Source organism: Corvus moneduloides, chromosome 28, assembly GCF_009650955.1.
Source record: "Corvus moneduloides isolate bCorMon1 chromosome 28, bCorMon1.pri, whole genome shotgun sequence".
Classification (NCBI taxonomy): Eukaryota; Metazoa; Chordata; class Aves; order Passeriformes; family Corvidae; genus Corvus; species Corvus moneduloides.
Window position 1 is genome coordinate 4,541,391 of NC_045503.1, and position 16,190 is coordinate 4,557,580.

Below are 16,190 nucleotides of genomic sequence, written 5' to 3' on the forward strand. Positions count from 1 at the left end.
ATAGCGGGCCCCGCCCCTCAGCCGACGTCACCCGAGCTCCGCATCTGCTGCAGTCGCTGCGGGGAGGAGGCGGCGGCGCGAGCGCGGCAGAGGTGAGACCCCCCCCCCCCCACCGGGATCCCCACCGGGACCCCCCCACAGTGACACCCCCGCAGGGACCCCCCCGGAACCCCCTCTCTACCCCCCCGGCCCCGGGAGGGGAGGGCCGGCTGCAGCGGAGGGGGCGGGAGGCGGGGGGGGGGATGATGATGGATGCGGCGCGGTGGGGGCTGCGCAGGGCCCGGGGGGGGTCTCGGTGCGGCGGGGACCGAGTGGGTGCAGCGGGGTCGGGCCTGCGGGGAGGAGTAGGGGGTGACCCCCTCCGCATCAGCACCGTGCGCATCCCCCATCAGCGCCCTGACCCCCTCCTCGCAGCAATCTGCACCCCCCAGCCCGCAATCAGCGCCCTGCGCACCCCCCATCAGCACCCTGAACCCCTTCCTTGCGACACTCTGCACCCCCCCCAAACAGCAGCACCCTGAACCCCCCATCAGCACCCTGCACCCCCCTCCCTGCAGCACCCTGCAACCCCCTCATGAACCCCCCTTGTGAACCCCCCGTCCATCAGCACCCCGAAATCCCCATCAGCACCCTGCGCCCCCTCCCTGCAGCGCCCTGTGCCCCCCTCCACGAGCCCCCCGCATCCCCCTCTGCCCAGCATCCCTGTGCTCCATCCCGCATCCCCCTGCTCCACCCTCCCGCTTGGGCGAGCACCCACCTCTGTGCCCCCCTGCCTGGCATCACCCTCCCTCCCCATGGCGCTGTGTGACACCCCACAGCGCTGTGTGACACCCCACGGCGCTGTGTGACACCCCACGGGTCTGTGTGACACCCCACAGCTCTGTGTGACACCCCACGGCGCTGTGTGACACCCCACAGCTCCGTGTCACCGCGCTGGCCATGGCATGCGGGGGCCCCACCGCCGGTGCCATTTTGTCAGGAAGATGCGGGAGAGGCTGCGGCGCCCCGGCCGCGTCCCCAACGCCACGGCAAATCCCGGGAGCCACGGCAAATCCCGGGAGCCACGGCAAATCCTGGGAGCCGCGGCAAATCCTGAGAACCATGGCAAATCTCTGGAGCTGTGGCAAACCCCGGGGACCACATGCCCCACATGTACTGTGGACATGCTGCAGGGTCCCTGTGCTCGTGGCCTCTCCCAGCCCCTCAGGGCTGAGTGACCCATTGACGGCCACACCATCGCTCATCCTGAGCCAAAATACTCCTGATCCGTGCCCGTGGCGCTGGGAAATGGCTGCGAACCGGGGCCTGGCACTGCCGGGGCTGCGGCCGCCGGCCCCGTCACAGCCTCTCCCCCACCTTGCAGATGGCGTCCGCTACCGACTCCCGCTATGGGCAGAAGGAATCCTCGGACCAGAACTTCGATTACATGTTCAAGATCCTGATCATCGGCAACAGCAGCGTTGGGAAAACCTCCTTCCTGTTCCGGTACGCCGACGACTCCTTCACGCCCGCCTTCGTCAGCACCGTCGGCATCGACTTCAAGGTCAAGACCATCTACCGGAACGACAAACGCATCAAGCTGCAGATCTGGGTGAGGAGAGAGACCCTTGGGGAGCCCCCAGACCCCTGTGCCGGGGTGGGGGTGATGCTGAGGGGGTGATGGTTGGTGTGGGGAGATGGACGGAGCAGGTGGTGGTTGGTGAGGGGGTGATGGTCAGTGTGGGGAGATGGCTGGTTGGGTGAAGGCTGGTGTGGGGCGATGGTCAGTGAGGGGTGGTGGTGTGGGGATGACGGGTCGGTGGTGTAGGAGGTGATGGTCACTTTGGTGTGGGGCAGTGTTTGGTTGGGCGATGGTCAGTGTGGAGCTGCCCCAGCAGGGCAATGCCAGGGTGGGGGTAGATCTGACCCCGTGGACCTGGTGGCCCTGGAGGGGTGTTGCTGCATCGCCGGGGGTGACATTCTGCTGTCCCCTGTCCCCGCCCAGGACACGGCCGGGCAGGAGCGGTACCGCACCATCACCACCGCCTACTACCGCGGGGCCATGGGCTTCATCCTCATGTACGACATCACCAACGAGGAGTCCTTCAACGCCGTGCAGGACTGGTGAGCGCTGCGAGGGGCTCTGGGCACCCCAAACCTCCCCAGCCACCCCCTCCCCACACCTCTTATCCTTCTCTTCCTTCCCCAAGGTCCACCCAGATCAAGACCTACTCCTGGGACAACGCCCAGGTGCTGCTGGTGGGGAACAAGTGTGACATGGAGGACGAGCGCGTGGTCTCCTCGGAGAAGGGCCGCCAGCTCGCCGAGCACCTGGGTGAGTTGGGGAGGGGGGACCCCCCGGCCACGGCTGCCAGCCCACAATTAATTTAATTAAGGGCTTAATTCCCTCCCTGTAATTGCTCCGCTCCAACACCGGCGGTGACTTGGCACCCGGTGAAAAACCACGGAGTCACCGAGCCACGGGGGGGGGGCGTTTATTACACACCTCAAACCCTCTGACAGACACTGGGGGGAGGATTTGGGTGGGAAAAACGGGATTTTGTGGATGGTGGGGGCGGGTTGCAAACCTTTTAAATATTTAACAAGAGGAGGAGCAGCTGCGCGAGGTCGGACGCGGGGCCGGAGCTCTGACGTGCGCGTGTCCCTTGTCCCTCTGCGCCCCCCACCACGGTGTCCCCCCCACCGCAGGGTTTGAGTTTTTCGAGGCCAGCGCCAAGGACAACATCAACGTGAAGCAGACCTTCGAGCGGCTGGTGGACATCATCTGCGAGAAGATGTCGGAGTCGCTGGACACGGCCGACCCCGCGGTCACCGGGGCCAAGCAGGGCCCCCAGCTCACGGACCAGCAGGCCCCCCCCCACCAGGACTGTGCCTGCTAGGGGCCAGCCCCCCCCCAAAACCCCCCAAAAACCGGTCAGTGCACCCCAATCCCCCCCCCTGCCCCCCCCGAGCTCCTCCTCTTGGGGGTCCCACGGGGGCTTTTGCTGCTGATACCTCCGAAAGGGCTGCGGCCCCTCTAGGAGCCCCCTCCCCCCCCCGATTCATTAGGCTGTGCCCCCCACCCCTTAATTTATTTTTAAGCCTGGGCTGGTAGAAACCCCCCCCCCCCCCCCCATTCTGCTTTTAATCACTGTCAAGAAACCATCACCCCCAGCTCCATCCCTCCCTGGTGTCCCCCGCCCCGTCCTGGCACTCCCTACCCTGGAGACCCCCCCTGCCCTGGTACCCTCTGCCCTTTTTCTTGCTCTGGGACCCCCTGCTCTGGGGATTCCCCTGCCCTGTTCTGGAACCCCCTGTCCTGGGGATCCCCCTACCCTGGGACCCCCTTCCCAGTGTGTGGGTGCTGTGACAGGACCCCCAGTTCCCCCCTCTGCCCCCCTTTACCCCGAGAGCTCCTGGTGGAGGGGGCTCTTTGTGCCCAGCTTCCCTGCCCCTCCAGCTGGATGGATATTTCCTGACTCTTGTTTATTTGTATAAATAGATGCTAATTTATGCTCCCGCCGTCTTCTTCCTTGTACATACAGAAATTCCTTGTAAATAGGCGTAGGAAGTGACGCTGTGCGCGTGACCTGCTGTGCTGTGGCCGTGGTGGTGCATTTATATATATATATATATATTCTGAATTTTTTTTTTCTTCTGTTTCGTTTTGTTTCTCTCTCTCTCTCTCAGTGTGGTAACCTTGCTTGTGAATATCACTTTTAAAAAAAAACCAACGACAACAACAACAAAAAAAAACCTAACCCCACCACCAAAACTCTTTATTATTTAAGTAAGATTTAAAAAGAAAATGAATTCAATTCATCAGCGAGGCCGAGCCACCTGGAGCGAATCGGCCCCGGTTTGGGGGAGCCTGGGTTGGGCTCATGGAGGGGGGTGAGCAGGGCTGGGAGCGTGGCTGGTTTGCTCCAGGGATTTGGGATCTCGTGTTCCTGTAGTTCCGTGCTTCTGTGGAGACTGTGAATAAGTGGATATTCCCGTAGCCATGACAGAGCTGCCCTTTATTTATTTCCCCTGGAGCGCTGTGTCTTCATTTTACAGATTTCCCTCTATTTTCCCTCCCCCCACCATGATTCCATCTCCTTCCCTCTCCCCTTCCCCTCTCCCCCCCCTTTTTTGTGAAGTTTACTTATGGAAGAGTTACACTGTACTGTACAAATGTCAAAAGTGTCAAAAAGAGTACAATTTCCTAAAAATCACTGTATTAAAAGAAATGTTGTGAAGAAATAAACCGATGCTGATCAGAAGTTCCTCGGGGGTCCTTGTGGGCACACAGGGGACAGTGGGGTGGTCCCTCTGCTCCGTGTCCGTGACCTCAGTGTCCCTGAGTTGCCAGAGAGGAGCAAAATTAATCTGATTTTTTAAAAATTATCATCCCCCAACTGGCTCCTGCTGCTGCAGAGGGAGGGGTCGTGTCCTGCAGGGACCAGGGCAGAGCATTAAGGCACAGCTTTAAAAACCAGGACAAAGAAAAAGATCCCACTGAGGGCAGTTTTCATTGACACTGGAAATAATTCAGTTCTTGGGTTATCAGGGAGCGTCCAACTCGCCCAGGGCTGGGAGCAGAGGGATGTGATGGCCCAAACTCTGCCAAAATTTGGCTCCAACGCCCCCCCCACACCACTCCGCCTCCCGAGCGCCGCAGAGCCGCCGGGTGCAATCACATCCCTATTTATAGAGGATCCAGGTGGCTGCAGCCCCCGCCCAGAGCTGGGGGGGGAAATGGGAGCTGAGGCAGCGAGGGGGGAGTGGAGTGATTTTATCCTTGAGCTGGAAGAGAAAAAGCAGGAGGGGAAGGAGTGAGGAGCTGCAGGAAGAGCAGGGGGGCAGCCGGAGTGAATCCTTTGGGTTGGAATGACCTTAAATCCCATCCAGTGCTACCCCTGCCATGGGCAGGGACGCCTTCCCTGATCCCAGGCTGCTCCAGCCTGGCCTTGGACACTTCCAGGGATCCAGGGGCAGCCACAGCTTCTCTGGGAATTCCATTCCAGGGCCTCCCCACCCTCACGGGGAAGAATTCCTTCCCAGTATCTAATTAGTGGGGATCCAAGAGGCCGGAAGGTGCCGGAGGAGGAGCGAGGGGCCGCTTTGCTCTGGAGATGGAACAGATCCAGCCTGGAGCAGCGGGAGGGGCTGCAGCAGCTCCTCCTCACCCCGGCTCCGTGGCCGAATCCCAGAAGAAATCACTTTGCAGATTATCCTGCAACAAGAGATTGTTACAAGCCCAGCCCGTGGCCCCAATCAGCAGACGAGTTAATCAGCAGCAGGCACGTGGGGGGCTGGCTCCGGTGATCCCCTCCCTCGGCCGGCTCCATCCACGCTGCCACAACGCCCAGAGATCCATCTGGTGCAGGTGGGAGCCTCTGGAAAGGCCCTGGCCCCTCTCTACGCCCCGGCGCTGCGCTGGCTCTGCCGCAGCGGCTCCGGCTGGGCACCACGGGGCTGGAAAACAGGGATAGTGGGATAAGCTGGGCATTCCTGGGGCTGGAAAACAGGGATAGCGGGATGAGCTGGGCATTTCCAGGGCTGGAAAACAGAGATAGCGGGATGAGCTGGGCACTCCCGGGGCTGGAAAACAGGGATAGCGGGATGAGCTGGGCACTCCCGGGGCCGGAAAACAGGGATAGCGGGATGAGCTGGGCACTCCTGGGGCCGGAAAACAGGGATAGCGGGATGAGCTGGGCACTCCTGGGGCTGGAAAACAGGGATAGCGGGATGAGCTGGGCATTCCCAGGGCCAGAAAACAGGGATAGCGGGATGAGCTGGGCATTCCTGGGGCCGGAAAACAGGGATAGTGGGATAAGCTGGGCACTCCTGGGGCTGGAAAACAGGGATAGCGGGATGAGCTGGGCATTCCCAGGGCCAGAAAACAGGGATAGCGGGATGAGCTGGGCGTCATGGGGCTGGAAAACAGGGATAGCGGGATGAGCTGGGCGTCATGGGGCTGGAAAACAGGGATAGTGGGATGAGCTGGGCACTCCCGGGGCCGGAAAACAGGGATAGCGGGATGAGCTGGGCATTCCTGGGGCCGGAAAACAGGGATAGTGGGATAAGCTGGGCACTCCTGGGGCTGGAAAACAGGGATAGCGGGATGAGCTGGGCATTCCCAGGGCCAGAAAACAGGGATAGCGGGATGAGCTGGGCGTCATGGGGCTGGAAAACAGGGATAGCGGGATGAGCTGGGCGTCATGGGGCTGGAAAACAGGGATAGTGGGATGAGCTGGGCACTCCCGGGGCCAGAAAACAGGGATACCGGGATGAGCTGGGCATTCCCAGGGCTGGAAAACAGGGATAGCGGGATGAGCTGGGCATCATGGGGCTGGAAAACAGGGATAACGGGATGAGCTGGGCACTCCCGGGGCCGGGAGGGGGCCGAGGCGCGCGGCTCACCCGGTGTTTGAGGTAGGACAGGTACGTGTCCCAGCCCAGCGTCACCACGTTGACATAAACCACGCGGAACGCGGGTGGCACGAAGAGGAAGTTCAGGATCTGCGCCGCCGGCCACACGCACCAGTCAGCCTGGAAAGGAGCAAGGAGCAGCTGGGATGCCTCCCACGGGACCCACGAGGGAAAAGGGGAGAGCCTGGGATGGGGGTTACCTTGTAGAATTCCCAGAATTTCTCCTTCAGCTCGTCCAAGCTCTCCTGGAGGGATTGGCCCTCCAGGGGGCCGATGGCTGCGGGGACAGGCGGGGTCAGCGGGGATGGGAATTGCCGGGAAATGCCCCAAACCCCTCCCAGTGTGGGCGGGGAGGGCAGCGCCGGCACCAGCCAGAGGCAGGCAGTGGAAGGGAAAGTGAAAGGGAAGGCATGGAGCTGCCTGGAGAGCTGGGACAGAGCCCAGGGAGTGGCTGGAGCTGTGCCAGGGGATTTGGGATGGAGATCAGGGAAAGGTTCTTCCCCCAGAGGGTGCTGGGCACTGCCCAGGCTCCCCAGGGAATGAATGGGCACATTCCCAACCCTGCCAGAGCTCCAGGAGTGCTGGGACCCCGCTCTGGGACAGGGTGGGGCTGCTGGGGTGTCGGTGCAGGGGCTGGGGGTGGGCTGGGCGATCCCTGGGGGTCCCACGTACCCATGAAGTACCAGGCTCCCATGCTGGGCGATGCCACCAGCTGGTCAATCAGGACTTTCTTCAGGACGGTCCTGAGGCTCCGCACGCCCCGGGCCGGGAACGCTGAGTCCAGCCAGAGGTACCAGTAGTGCATCAGCGGCCCCAGGCTGCAGCCCACGACAAACATCCGGCCTGGGAAGAACATCCTGGGTCAGGGATGGAGGGTTTCCATGGAGAGGGCAGGGATGGGTGGGATATTGGGAAGGAATTGTTCCCTGGGAGGGTGGAGAGGCCCTGGGATGGAATTCCCAGAGCAGCTGTGGCTGGCCCTGGATCCCTGGCAGTGCCCAAGGCCGGGCTGGAGCAGCCTGGGACAGTGGAAGGTCTCCACCTATCCCTACCCTGAGGCAGTGGGATTTAACCAGCCCATCCCAGTCCTCACCAGTGCGTCCCAGTTGGTGCTGGCTCTCCGGGTGCTTGCGGCGGTGCCATTCCTGCTGCAGGGAATCCCCGGCTGCCAGGAGGCCCCCGCAGCTCAGGGTGTTGGTCAGGAGCAGCAGCCGCCCCGTGAACAGCGACTTCCAGGAGCGCAGCAGCATCCCTGTGGGCACAGCGGGGTCAGTCGCTGCTGCGTGCCCCCCCCGGGCACCCTGTGCCCCCCAGTTAGTGCTCCTGTGCTCCCCCAGTTCCCCCCAGTTAGTGCTCCTGTACCCCCCCAGTTCCCCCCAGTTAGTGCTCCTGTACCCCCCCAGTTCCCCTGTGCCCCCCAGTTACTGCTCCTGTACCCCCCCAGTTCCCCCCAGTTAGTGCTCCTGTACCCCCCCAGTTCCCCTGTGCCCCCCAGTTAGTGCTCCTGTGCCCTCCCAGTTCCCCCCAGTTAGTGCTCCTGTACCCCCCCAGTTCCCCTGTGCCCCCCAGTTCTCCCCTCTGTGTATCCCAGATGTCCCAGTTACTTCCGCCGCACCCTCCCAGTCCCCCCATCACTCCTGCTGTGCCCCTTCGCCCCCTCCTCGAGCCCTCTGACACCCCCCCAGTGTCCCCCAGTGCCCTCCCAGTGCCCCCCAGTGCCCCCAGTCCCACCCACTGGGTGCTCCCCACCCACCCCCGTTCTCTCTGTACCCCTCCACTTACCCCGCTGGGTGCCCAGCGCCCCTTCCTGGGCACCACCCCGGTTCCCGGTGCCTCCGGTTCCCCCCGGTGCCCCCCCCCGCCACTACCGGGCGTTACCGCCGCCCGCACGCGGAACGGGGCGACTGTCACGTGACAACAACGGCTTCCGCTTCCTGGCTCGGCCATGACAGCTACCGAGGCACAGGAGGCCGCCATGACAGCTACCGAGGCACAGGGGGCCGCCATGACACCTACCGAGGCACAGGGGGCCGCCATGACACCTACCGAGGCACAGGGGGCCGCCATGACACCTACCGAGGCACAGGGGGCCGCCATGACACCTACCGAGGCAGCAGCTCGCCCGGGTGCTCGTGGTGGGGGGAGATGGGGATGGTCCAGGGGGTCCCCGCGGTGCCGCAGCCCTGCGCTGTCCCTGAAACCTTGGTTTTGGGGCAGCAGAGCAGCTGAGGGGACCGCTGCTGCCTGGGGATGTCCTCTGGAGGTGGCTGTGATGGGCATCAACAGCGCTGGGGGTTCTGGGACCACCACTCTTGCCACTCTGCTGGTGCCACTGGGGTCCCTTTAGGTGTGGGGAAGCTGCTAAGACCCTCCAGGCTGTCCCCAGAGCCTTCAGAATTCTTTGAGAAGCTTCTCTTTGGAGCTTGAACGTCAACTCTGTGTCCCCTTGGTTGTGGGGGCGGCAGAAGGGCTGGGGGGACATTGCTGCTCCTCATCCTGGGAGTTCATCACTCCCAAGGACATCCTGGTGGGAACTGAGGCCTCTTTCTCAGCGATGTGGGGCAGCTGGGACAGCTCTGGCTGTGAACTGGAGGCAAAGATCCCCTCACTAACGGGTGTTTGTCTGCCAGGATTGATGTGCGGCAGGAAGGCAAAAAACTCACCAGCTTCTAAAAACATCAGCTTTATTCCAACTCCCAGCGCAGCTGAGGAGCCCTGCTCCTCCTCACACCCCATCCAAAGGCCTCCTGACGTGGGACAGGGCCTGGCCAGCCCTATCTGTAGGAATTGGCCTTGTGTTTTGGCAGGAAGGTGAAGCTGGGCGGGACGGGGCCCAGGAGCAGCTCACTGGGAGAAAGAATCAATTACAGAATTAATCCAGACCATAAAGCTCATCCAGTGCCACCCCTGCCATGGGCAGGGACACCTCCCACTGTCCCAGGGTGCTCCAAGCCCCATCCAGCCTGGCCTTGGACAGGGAGGAAGGACACAAGGACAACGACAAAAGCAAACCCAAGGAGGGGTCAGTGCTCAGTCCCCAGCTGTCACACGACCCTGGGGCTCTACAGGGGCTCTGCCACGTCGTTTTTTAGCAATTGAAATGAAATTCGATGCTTTATTACCTTATTTTGATCCAATCATCCACGTTTTGGCTGGCCATGAGTGTCTCCAGGTAGTCCCTCCCCAGGTAATAGGGCGGCCGCTCGTTGATTCTCTGAGGTAGATGTTCCAATAATCCAACAGGAATGTACCTGGAATGAAATGAAATGTAACAGCAGTGAGTGCTGGGGTTGAATGAATTCTTTTTTAAAGATCCTCCTGGCTGGGCAGAGTTACCTGCACAGGAAGGAGAGCCACTCCAGCAGGAATTTCCTGGTTTTCTCCACTCCCTGAGTATCCGACCCCCAGTGCTCGAGGCCGTAGTTGGTGAAGTCCTTGAGGATGTCGAATCTCTCGCTGGAGGAGATATCCCAGTGTCTCTGCTCCTTGATTTCCGTGAAAAGCCAAGGTTTGATGAGTGCCCCTCTGCAGCAAAAAAAACCCAAAAAAAACGGATTGTTATTCCCACCACTGATGCTCCTGAAGATTTGAGACACTTTCCAGCACTGATTTCCCAGCCAACTCTGCTTTAAATCTCCTTTTCCATTCCAGCAAGAAGCTCCCGACGATACAAATGGATTTTACCAATTTGGGTTTGTTTAGGGATTTTTTTAATCCCTTTTTTTTTTTCTTTTTTTTACCCTTGAACCACCAGAGCTCAGGAGCAAAGGGAAACACAGGCACTTGCCTTGCAATCATGATTCCAGAAACTCCCATCTGCATGGCTCGATTTGCATCTTCGTAGGACAAAATATCCCCGTTTCCTGCCCGGAAAGGAGGGAGAAGCCAGAGGTCAAAGTGATCCGTGAGGACAAGTCAAAGTGAGCTAATCCAGGCATGGGATAAAATTCAAAATGGACACAGTGTCCAGATGCTCCAAAGAGGCTCTGGGGCTCCTGGTTTGGATTCCCAGGGATGTTTCTGATGGATGTTCCCTTACAAGGGAAAAAGGAGCAGTCTCCTCTCTCCTCCTTTACTCCCAGCTCCTTTCCCTGAGGGTTTAGGGATTCTGTGCCACAGGGGCAAGAAAACACCTGGAAAAACCCAAGTGATTCGTGTCCTACCTGTCCCTTTTCCCTGTCCCTTCCCTCTGGCACCACATCAGCAACATCAGGGATGCTCCAACCTTTCCTCTATGCTAAGCATCCTCGGGAAGCTGGGTTTTTTTCCCCATTTTTAAAGGAATTTGAAACGAAACGAGTGACAAAGGAAGCCCCACGTACCAAAGAGAGGCATGGGGCTGGCGATGCGGGCGCACTCGGCGATGTATTCCCAGTCTGCGCTCCGGGTGTACCTCTGCTCCCGGGATCGGCCGTGCAGCTGTGGGAGAGAGCCAGGGACACCTCGCTGGACAGGCAGGGAGGGACGGGGGGCACTGACAGCGGGATGGGGAAAGGGAGCCTCGGGATCGGCCTCGGGATCGGCCTCGGGATCGGCCTCGGGATCGACGGGTGCTGACAGAGCGGGGTGAGCAGAGCTCAGTAAGGGATCCCTCGGGATCTGCCCCTGAATTTACAGCCAGGGGCACTGACAGGTTGGACAGGGCTTGGGGCAACCTGGGACAGTGGAATGGGATCAGCTTTAAGGCTCCTCCCCAAACCGTTCCATGGGATTCCACGATGACGGACCCAAGGCTCAGGAGCAGGTAGGAAAACACCCTCTGCACCTGAATTTTCCTCTTTTATTAGCAGAGGGCACTGAAAGGCAGGGGAAGGTCACCCCCACCCCGTCTCCAGGCTGAATTCCTCAGCCACCAACCCCACACATCTGTCTCCGTACCGTGACCAGGGACGCTCCCCACTCCCGGATCTTGGGGATGATTTTGTGAGCCACGTTAACCTTTTCCTGCACCCCAGTCCGGATCTTCACCGTCAGTGGCACATCCAGCACCTGCAGAGGTGGGGGAATGAGGCCAGGCTGGACTGGGCTCCCTCAGCTCAGCTCCAGGTGCTCCAACTCACCGAGTTCATCCCGCGGACGATCTGCTCGAACTTGTTGGAGCGAGTCATCAAAGCACAGCCTCCTCCCTGAGGGACAAAACACGGCACAGTCAGGACTTTCCTCTTCTTCACACAGTGGAGAGTCCTTGGAGCTGCTCAGGTAGGGCCTGGAGCATCTCAAAGCTTGGAGAAAGTGGATCCTTCAACCAAAAATAAACCCCAGAGTGCTTTTCCCTCCCAAATCCTGCCAGCAGAGACAGCAATTCCCTGCTCCCTGAGCAGCTTAACCCCCTTCTCATTGGGATCTACTGCCCACAAATGAACTGCGAGCTCTGGATCAGACTGGAAGGAGCAATCAGGCAGCGGGGAATGAGGGAGAAAACAAGGATTCAAAGACAGAATTTCTCACCTTCTTGTAGACCAGGTCAATGGGACACCCGACGTTGATGTCAACAAAATCCACGTCGATTGTCCTGTTCAGGAGCTCTGCACACTTGGTCATGGTGTCTGGAAAGGCTCCCTCCAGCTGCCAAAGGGAAACAGCTTCCCTGAGTTCCAGAGGCAGCTTTTCCCCTGGGAAGTGAGTTATTGGTGGGCTATGGGGTGACAACACTGACCTGCACCCCGAAAATGTCCTCGGTGTGGTGGCGTTTGAGCAGAGCCCACTCGGAGGACTGGCCCTGCAGCAGGTTGGTGCACACGGCCATCTCTCCACAGGTGACATCTGCCCCAAAACGTTTGCAGATCCGTCGGAAAGGGAGGTTGCCACACTGGCAGGGACAGCAGGGACAGGGATGGTCAGATCTGCCCTGTTCCAACCGTGTCAGCGCCAAGTTTTGGCAAGAGGATGGAGTTATCCACCTACCGTGGTCAGTGGAGCCAGGTAGAGCTTGCCTTGGATTTCCAGCTGGAAAACAGGGATGGAGGAGCAGGTTAGCAGAGCTGCAGTGGCTTTTGTGGAATCACAGAATGTTCCGGGGTGGAAAGGACCTTAAGGATCATTCAATTCCACAGCCCTGCCATGGCAGTGACACCTCCCACTGTCCCAGGCTGCTCCAAGCCCCGTCCAGCCCGGCCTTGGGCACTGCCAGGGATCCAGGGGCAGCCACAGCTGCTCTGGGAGTTCCATCCCAGCCCCTCCCCACCTTCACAGGGAGGAATTCCTTCCATATATAAGGAGTGCTCTGCCTGCCTCCCCCAGCTAAAGGCTCTCCAAGGGGTTTCTCTGCCATCTTTCCACGCACAGTCTGCACCACGGGATCAGGACACAAGGGACTCTCACCTTTTTCTTCTCACACGGCCGCAGCTTCGTGACGTCTTCATCTGTCAGCGGGCCCAGGGTTGGGGTGGAGGGAGCATCCTCAGCCCCTCGGGAGCTCTGCAGGGCCTCTGGTTTGGGATCCTCTCCCTGCTCCTGCAGCACAGGGCTGTCTCCCAGGCCCTCCTGGGGTGCTGTGCAGTTGGACACCTCTGTGCAGCCCCCCGTGGCTTTGCCTCCCTTCCCACCGTGGAGCCCACGGAGAAACTCCTCGGCCTTCTGGAAGCTGAACTTCCTCTTGCGCAGCTGCTGCTGGAGGTCCTTGGAGAGGCTGTTCCTCACCAGCAGCTTCCCGTCCCACTGCTGGGCCAGGGCGGCGTTGACCAGGTTCTGGTGGCTGTCGCCGAGGTGGGCCTGGCCGAAGCGGCAGGTGACACCGTAGGGACAGCGGCCGAAGGTGTCGAAGAGGACACAGCGCTGGCCCAGGTCCGCCGGCTTCCCCGCCAGGTACTCGGACACGTCGTGCAGGAAGCGGCAGCGCGGCCCGAAGTGGCACTGCCCGGCACAGCCCTGCGGACAACACGGAGCAGGGCAAGGTGGGGATGGACCAGCACAGGCCAGAACTGCCCTGAGCACCCGAGAGCCCCCAGGGAGGTCAGGAATGCTCCCAGGGATGTGCTGCAGGAGGGGAGGGGTGGACACACCTCAGGGGAGGTGATGCTTCACTTGTCCCACTCATCCCACGTCACCCTCTCCCAGATGGTTTTTATGGAATCCCAGACTGCTTTGGGTTGCAGGGACCTTAAATCCCATCCAGTGCCAACCCCTGCCATGGCAGGGACACCTCCCACTGTCCCAGGCTGCTCTCAGCCCCAATGTCCAGCCTGGCCTTGGGCACTGCCAGGGATCCAGGGGCAGCCCCAGCTGCTCTGGGCACCCTGTGCCAGGGCCTCCCCACCCTCACAGGGAGGGATTTCTTCCCAATCTCCCACCTAACCCAGCTGGAGCAGGGCCCAGTGTCCCACCTGTGTCACTGAGGGGCACAGCCTGCTCTGCTCGTAGCAGTTGGGTTTCATGCAGGGGCGGCTCTTGTTCTGCCCCCGGGCTCTCTTCTTCTCCGGGCGCTCCTTCTCCTCCTCTCCAGCATTCCCTTGGCTTTCCCCATCCTGGCTGAGCTCCTCTGCCTTCACCCGCTTGGCTGGGGGTTCGCTCTGGGAGCTGCTGACCTGCTCCTCTTCCTTCTTCTCCTCCTTTTCCTCCTCCTCCTCCTCGCCCCCTGCCCGCAGGTAGGCGTGGAACTGCTCCTTGGAGGTGAGGAACCTGCGGGTGTCCGTGGAAAAGGGGTCAGGAGCGGGGATTATGGGGGGACAGGGACTGTACCGAGGGCAGGAGGGGCTGGGCATGGACTGGGAGGCAGTATGGAGGGGTCGGGAATGTACTGGGAGGATTATGGAGGGACTAGGGACGTACTGGGGGATGGAGGAGTTGGGAATGTCGTGGGAGGGGGATATGGAGAGATCAGGAACGTACCGGGGGGGTTTATGAAGGGAGCGGGCACGTACCGGAGAAGGTTATCAAGGGGCTGAGCCCGTTCGGGGGGGGGTTATGGAGGGGTCAGGCACGTCCCGGGGGGTTAAGGAGGCGCCGATCCCGCACTCACCGGGCTCGAACCGGCGCCACGCCGGGCGCCGCCACCGCTGCCATGCTGCCGCGCGCGGCGATGACGTCAGAGGCGGGGCGGGCACGTGACCAGGCGCGCGCGCGGCGGGCAGTATATAAAGGCTGACCGAGGCGCGGCCTCCTCACAACGGCGGGAGCCGCGGCTGCGGGGATGGTGTTCTGCGAGGGGTTCGGGCGCTCTCCGAGGCCGGTTTGGGGGCTGCCCGCAGCCCCTCATGGTTGTCAGGGCTGCCCAAGTAGGGAGAGAAGGCCGGCGTGCAGCCCTTGTACCAGGGAGAGGTGTCGTCCGTTGTGGCAGCTCCTTAAGGCTTCTCTTTGGGGACAGCTGGGTGTGAGGGGTCACAGCTGCTGCCCCGGGTCTGGCCCCTGAGGGTGGGCACGGCTGGAAGGACAGGGAAGAACCCCTGAGATCACTGAGTTCAACTTATGACTGGACAGCGCCATGTCAGCCAGAAGCACAAAGTGCCCCATTGTCCTTCCTTAAACAATTCCCTGATTTTGGGGTGAGCGTCTGGCTCTCCTAGGTCCTCACTGCTGCCAGGGGGAGAGGATGGAGCTCTACAGAGATGTGGGATACTTGGTACAAGTTTTTTGTATTTTTAGTGTTATTTTTAAGCAGTAAACACAAGCACTGGCTGCACAGTGCTGAATGGATGAAGCAGCTCTTGCTCATGAGCTGCCTGGAGTGCTCAAGCTGCCCTTGCCTTTGGCCTGTGGGTGGGAGTTTGGGCTGAAAACCAAATAAACACATCAAGCGTGGTGTGTTTGACCTTTTCTCCCTCCCCTGTAGCTGCCACGTCTTCCCTGTGTTTGTGCTACTCTTTACACCCTCTCCTGGTCCACAACCCCTCCGTGATCCTCCGAGCCTGACGCGTGTGAGCAAGAGCGATGCTGTAGTGAGGGGGCCGGTGTCTCATGGGTGACGTATTTGGAGCCCTCCTGGATGATGTTTCCTTTCCAGCTCCATCATCTCCACGGCCCTGTTTGACTCATGCTTGGCCTGGGCTGCTGAGAGGGTGAGAAAAGGCTGTGAAATCCAAGTGAAGCAAGACCTGGGCTCTGTCTTTTGCGTCCCTCACCCTCTGTTGAATCCAAGGCGCTTTTTTAGCCGGGTAAGAACTGTCCTCTTTGTGTTCATGAGGCTGGACATGGGGTCAGCCCTGCTCTGTGGAGGTACCAACAAGGAGGCAGAGGGTAACTCATGGGTTTTGTCCTAATTTAGGAGCTGCTGGAACCTCTGGAAGAGGGACTGCTCGTGGTGTTGCAGAATTACCATGGTGCTGAGATTGTTTATGGGCACTGCAGACTTGTGTGTGTGCACGTGGAGTGGAGGTAAAAGTGCATGTGGGGCTTGAATTCTGGTGTTTTCCTGTTTTAGCACAGTTCTTTCCAGATGCTCCGTCAGAAATGGCTTTTGGGAGGAACTGGGAGCCTGGTGGGTGCTCCTGCTGCTGCCAAGGGTGGGCAGGTTGCACGATGGGGCCAGGCTGCTGTGGGAAGAGCTTTGGGCTGGTTGGGTGTTAATTAGTTCTGGAGTGAAATATGAGGAATGCGAAATACTATTTTAAGCTTCAGCTTGGCTGGGGGAAGGAAGGAAGGAAGGAAACGAGGCTCTGGGGATTAATGAAGTGATTTCACTGCTGTTTTTGTGGGGCAATAAGCCCGAAGTCAGAGTGCTTTGGGCTGGCTGCACCCGGCTGAGGTCAGACTTCAGCATCTAATCCCTGCTCAGGGCACTGGCTCGGCAGCTTTATGAGGCTGAGCCCTGGATGAGCGTCCCAACAAACCCTTTCTCAGGTTGGACAGGGCTTGGAGCA

General features: G+C 60.2%; 3 protein-coding genes across 4 annotated transcripts; 1 reads left to right on the top strand and 2 right to left on the bottom strand.

Moving 5' to 3' along the window:
- Positions 1–4: 4 nt before the first annotated feature.
- On the top strand, positions 5–4,241 carry RAB3A (RAB3A, member RAS oncogene family). Its single transcript, XM_032092494.1, has 5 exons — positions 5–92; positions 1,364–1,591; positions 1,985–2,103; positions 2,190–2,314; positions 2,689–4,241. The coding sequence occupies exons 2-5, from the start codon at positions 1,364–1,366 to the stop codon at positions 2,877–2,879; spliced, it is 663 nt and encodes a 220-aa protein (XP_031948385.1). The 5' UTR covers positions 5–92; the 3' UTR covers positions 2,880–4,241.
- MPV17L2 (MPV17 mitochondrial inner membrane protein like 2) lies at positions 3,652–8,904 on the bottom strand. Of its 2 annotated transcripts, none has more exons than XM_032092524.1 (6): positions 8,503–8,904; positions 7,490–7,648; positions 7,069–7,239; positions 6,597–6,673; positions 6,388–6,516; positions 3,652–5,439 (listed from the first exon to the last, which is right to left on the bottom strand). In XM_032092524.1, the coding sequence occupies exons 1-6, from the start codon at positions 8,876–8,878 to the stop codon at positions 5,383–5,385; spliced, it is 969 nt and encodes a 322-aa protein (XP_031948415.1). In that variant the 5' UTR covers positions 8,879–8,904; the 3' UTR covers positions 3,652–5,382. The 2 variants fall into 2 exon arrangements, with proteins under 2 accessions (XP_031948415.1, XP_031948416.1); XM_032092525.1 differs by lacking the exon at positions 8,503–8,904 and adding an exon at positions 8,179–8,270.
- A 159-nt stretch (positions 8,905–9,063) lies between these two features.
- DUS3L (dihydrouridine synthase 3 like) lies at positions 9,064–14,448 on the bottom strand. Its single transcript, XM_032092457.1, has 13 exons — positions 14,354–14,448; positions 13,719–14,013; positions 12,718–13,263; positions 12,301–12,342; positions 12,053–12,205; positions 11,845–11,961; positions 11,457–11,522; positions 11,275–11,385; positions 10,719–10,815; positions 10,184–10,259; positions 9,733–9,921; positions 9,519–9,647; positions 9,064–9,243 (listed from the first exon to the last, which is right to left on the bottom strand). The coding sequence occupies exons 1-13, from the start codon at positions 14,395–14,397 to the stop codon at positions 9,171–9,173; spliced, it is 1,938 nt and encodes a 645-aa protein (XP_031948348.1). The 5' UTR covers positions 14,398–14,448; the 3' UTR covers positions 9,064–9,170.
- Between the last annotated feature and the right edge of the window lie 1,742 nt (positions 14,449–16,190).